The sequence below is a fragment of the Microtus pennsylvanicus genome, chromosome 1 (genome assembly GCF_037038515.1).
Source record: "Microtus pennsylvanicus isolate mMicPen1 chromosome 1, mMicPen1.hap1, whole genome shotgun sequence".
Lineage (NCBI taxonomy): Eukaryota > Metazoa > Chordata > Mammalia > Rodentia > Cricetidae > Microtus > Microtus pennsylvanicus.
In genome coordinates, this window is record NC_134579.1 from 50,655,257 (window position 1) to 50,658,893 (window position 3,637).

The following is a 3,637-nucleotide window of genomic DNA, read 5'->3' on the forward strand; positions in this document are numbered from 1 at the left end:
TTTTTTGGTGAAAAGGTTGAATAAGTCTGTCTGGGATTTAGATTGGGTTTTTTGTATCCTGTGGAAAAACGTATTTATATCCTTTTCCTGAGGTTATTAGTACATCTGGACCTTTTCAAATGCCTGTTAAAAGATTTTTTTCCAGATTACTAAAGGAACAGCTAAACAGGTAGGAGGCTCTCCTCTTGGCAGCTCAACTGGTCACAGACTCCTTCTGGTTAGTTGCTCCTGTAACACTAGGTAGGGGCATTTTGGAAACACTTTGGTAACACTCAAGTTTCAGATTTCCCAGGTATGTGGAGTTTGTTTACTCCATGAGGTTTAAGAACCTCTCCACATGTCCTTAATAGAATGTTTCAATTCATAGGAAATTGAAAAAAAACCCTATGCTTCAGCTGCCAAAGTTCTTTGGAAGTATAAGAAGTATTTACATGGCAGTGATGGAGGGTTGTGTGTTTTATATATTATGGGTAGCCAGGCTGATAATCCCACAGGGTCTAAAAGCATCCTTGCTTGGTCAGGCCTTGGAAACCTTTCTGGTTTACGTGAGTGAATCTTCTCTGTGGGAACACTCTTTGATTCTGCAAATAGCTAGAATGGTTGCATCATGGTTACTTTGTTCTTCCTCCTTACTCTCTCCAGAGTGTAACTGTCTCTTCCTTTCCCTCACAGCTAGCTACTCCACAACTCAGTGATTTCATCATCTTTGCTTTTTTCTTCCAGCCCCAAGACACAAACATTCAAAAGGATGAAGACTACAACCTGCTCCCTGCTCATCATCATCTCCTTTCTTCAACTGATGGTCCCAGTGCATACCGAGGAGACCTTAGACTCTGTCATGAAGAAGCTCAAGGAAGCTCGCACTGATGGGGTAGGAGAAAGCTGAGCTTAACCAGGGTTCATGTCTCCTATTCCTAAATTATAATTATATCTCTATCCTATTTCTAGACTCCACCCATATTTAATCAATTCTGGCCCTAATTCCCTGTTCAGGATTTCTTTATAATATTATCCTTTTTTTGAGTTCATGGTTAAACACTCCATTTTCGTTGATAGTCAATAGACTTAGGAGGTTTATTTTATGTAATTTATGAACACATTTGGATCATAATATAAAAATAATATAAAGTTAGTTCATTTTCATTTTCACTGCCATTGTAAGAGGTAAGCACAACTACTATTTTGACTTTAAATATGAAGACACTGTCCTTTTTATTGATTTTTTTGAGCTCTACATTTTTCTCTTATCTCCTCCCTGTTTCTCCCCTCCCATTCAACCCTCTCCCAAGATCCCCATGCTCCCAATTTACTCAGGAGATCCTGTCTTTTTCTACTTTCCATGTTGATTAGATCCATGTATGTCTCTCTTAGAGTCCTCATTGTTGTCTAGGTTCTCTGGGATTTTGATTTGTGGGCTGGTTTTCTTTGCTTTATGTTTAAAAACCACTTATGAGTGAGCACATGTGATAATTGTCTTTCTGGGTCTGGGTTACCTCACTCAAAATCATGTTTTCTAGCTCCATCCATTTGCCTGCAAAATTCAAGATGAAAGACACTAAGTCTTAAAACTTAGTCATTAGCCCACTAGTCAAAACAGGGACATCTCCAAGATAGAGGATGACTAAGAAAGGGAGCTGTAAGAACAAGAGATTATGGCATTAACCCTTATTCTCTTACCTACAGAGCGTCCTCCCTCTGCTATGACTAAGAGTCTCTCCTGCACTACTATCAATGCTTCAGGTACACTGGCTTCCTGTCCACCAGGTGAGTAACTCATAAGGGGAATTTTGAATAAGAAGCCCTGTGCACCCCATCAAACTCTAATACCTGTATCTTCAAATACATCAGATTTTTCCTGCCATGGAGCTGAGCCATAATCCCAGTTGCCTAGACATACCTTCCTGATTTCCAGTTTCCTTAAGGATGTTACTGATGGCCCCTGTGTTTGTTTTTCCAGTCACTTTTTCCTTCATATGACAGTCTACCTGGACTTCAATTGTGTGGTCATGGATATGACCTTCTTTTCTTTCCCATTGTATTCCCTTGTAGTGGTAGAATAGGAGCCAGCGCAGAGGTGGATTTGCCATCAATTGGAAGACAGTAAAATACCAAGTCCTTTAAGTGATTTTTTTCTTGATGATCACTCTCAAAATTGATTTAGCTTTATGTCCCACGAAACATAGATATGTGCATGAGCTTCCTAGGGATAACAGTGAAAGACTCTCTCTCTTTTAAAGTCCTAGGTCTCTAATGGCCTTTTCTTACTCAACCATGCAGGAATGATTGCTACTGGTTGTTCATGTGGCTTTGCTTGTGGATCTTGCAATGTCCAGAATGAAAACATTTGCCACTGTCTGTGTCCAATCGTAGACTGGACCATTGCCCGCTGCTGCCAACTGAGGAAATGAAAAAGATGAGAATCCAGTTTTGAGATAATCATTATAATAAAGCTGTGATTCCACCTAGGAGATCTGATTCATTGTCCTTGTGATAAATTCATATTACACAGTAATCCTACTTCTTAAGTAATAAAGAGAGATTTGCACTCATCTATGATTATGTCTTCAATGTTATTATTCGTAGCTTGTGGTGCAATGTTGCAAGAAGACAGTTTTAGTAGGTCAATGATTATATTTCACTGGATCTGAGATGGGTTGCCAAGAAAGAACATTTTGAGGACAATGGATCTCCCCCATTCAGTTCTCCTACTCACAAATTTTAATACAAAGTATAAGTACATTGGATGGCATGAAATACAGAGAAATGGAATAGCATGCTTTTATGGGAAACAACATCTATAACATGTGCAAATGAGTTAAAGTAGCTAAGATTTGGAAGACTATAAAGTGTGGACAAGTGGGGGGAAATTTAAAATAATTATGTTCTAACTTTTCAACATGTATGTATATGCCTTACAATTCAAGTACCTTAAAGATAGCTTTAAGGTAACTTCTTTCCCAATCACATGTCTCACATATGTCAAAAACCACCACAGTCCTCACCTGTTACTGAGAATTATGATATTGTACCTTACTGGAGCATAAAAAAGTCACAGAATCCCAAAGCAAAAACTAGTTTAATATATTGATGACATTGTTAAGAAAGTGAAGAAGTGTTTGTGTATTAAATGTTTTATAAGATTGGGGGTATCTAATTTTGAGCCTTTGAAGAGGCTATAATTCATGTGTCAACTTTAGACTATCAAAATAATTTTAAGTAATAAATAATGGTGTGACTATTGAGAACTTAAAAAGAATTAAAATAAATTAACTACACCTACAATAAAAATTTTGTCTTTCCATCTTGTTAATTATGGTAGTAGGTTTCTCAAAGCTAGAAGCCATGAAGAACCCATTTTTTTATATTTAAAATTCACATAAAATAGTCAGCCTTGTTAGTGTATACTAGTAATCCAAGTATTGAAGGGGCATAGACAAGCATTTTCCTTGGACTTACTGCTTAGCCAGGGTAACTGGATTGGCAAGCTTCAGGCAAAGTGAGAGAACGAGATGGACAAAATCTGAGGACAATTACAAGAATTGACTTCCTGCCTGCTCACATATGTACAGATACACAGTGAATGCACTCACACACACACAGACACAAAGTGAAGAGGAGGAAGAGAGAAAAGGAGAGA

At 37.9% G+C, this 3,637-nt stretch overlaps 1 protein-coding gene across 1 annotated transcript; it reads left to right on the forward strand.

Annotated features, from left to right (window-relative positions):
- Positions 1-701: 701 nt before the first annotated feature.
- On the forward strand, positions 702-2,490 carry LOC142832773 (resistin-like alpha). Its single transcript, XM_075943880.1, has 3 exons — positions 702-871; positions 1,686-1,764; positions 2,278-2,490. Exons 1-3 carry the CDS (start codon positions 749-751, stop codon positions 2,406-2,408), a joined length of 333 nt encoding a protein of 110 aa, XP_075799995.1. The 5' UTR covers positions 702-748; the 3' UTR covers positions 2,409-2,490.
- The last annotated feature ends 1,147 nt before the right edge of the window (positions 2,491-3,637 follow it).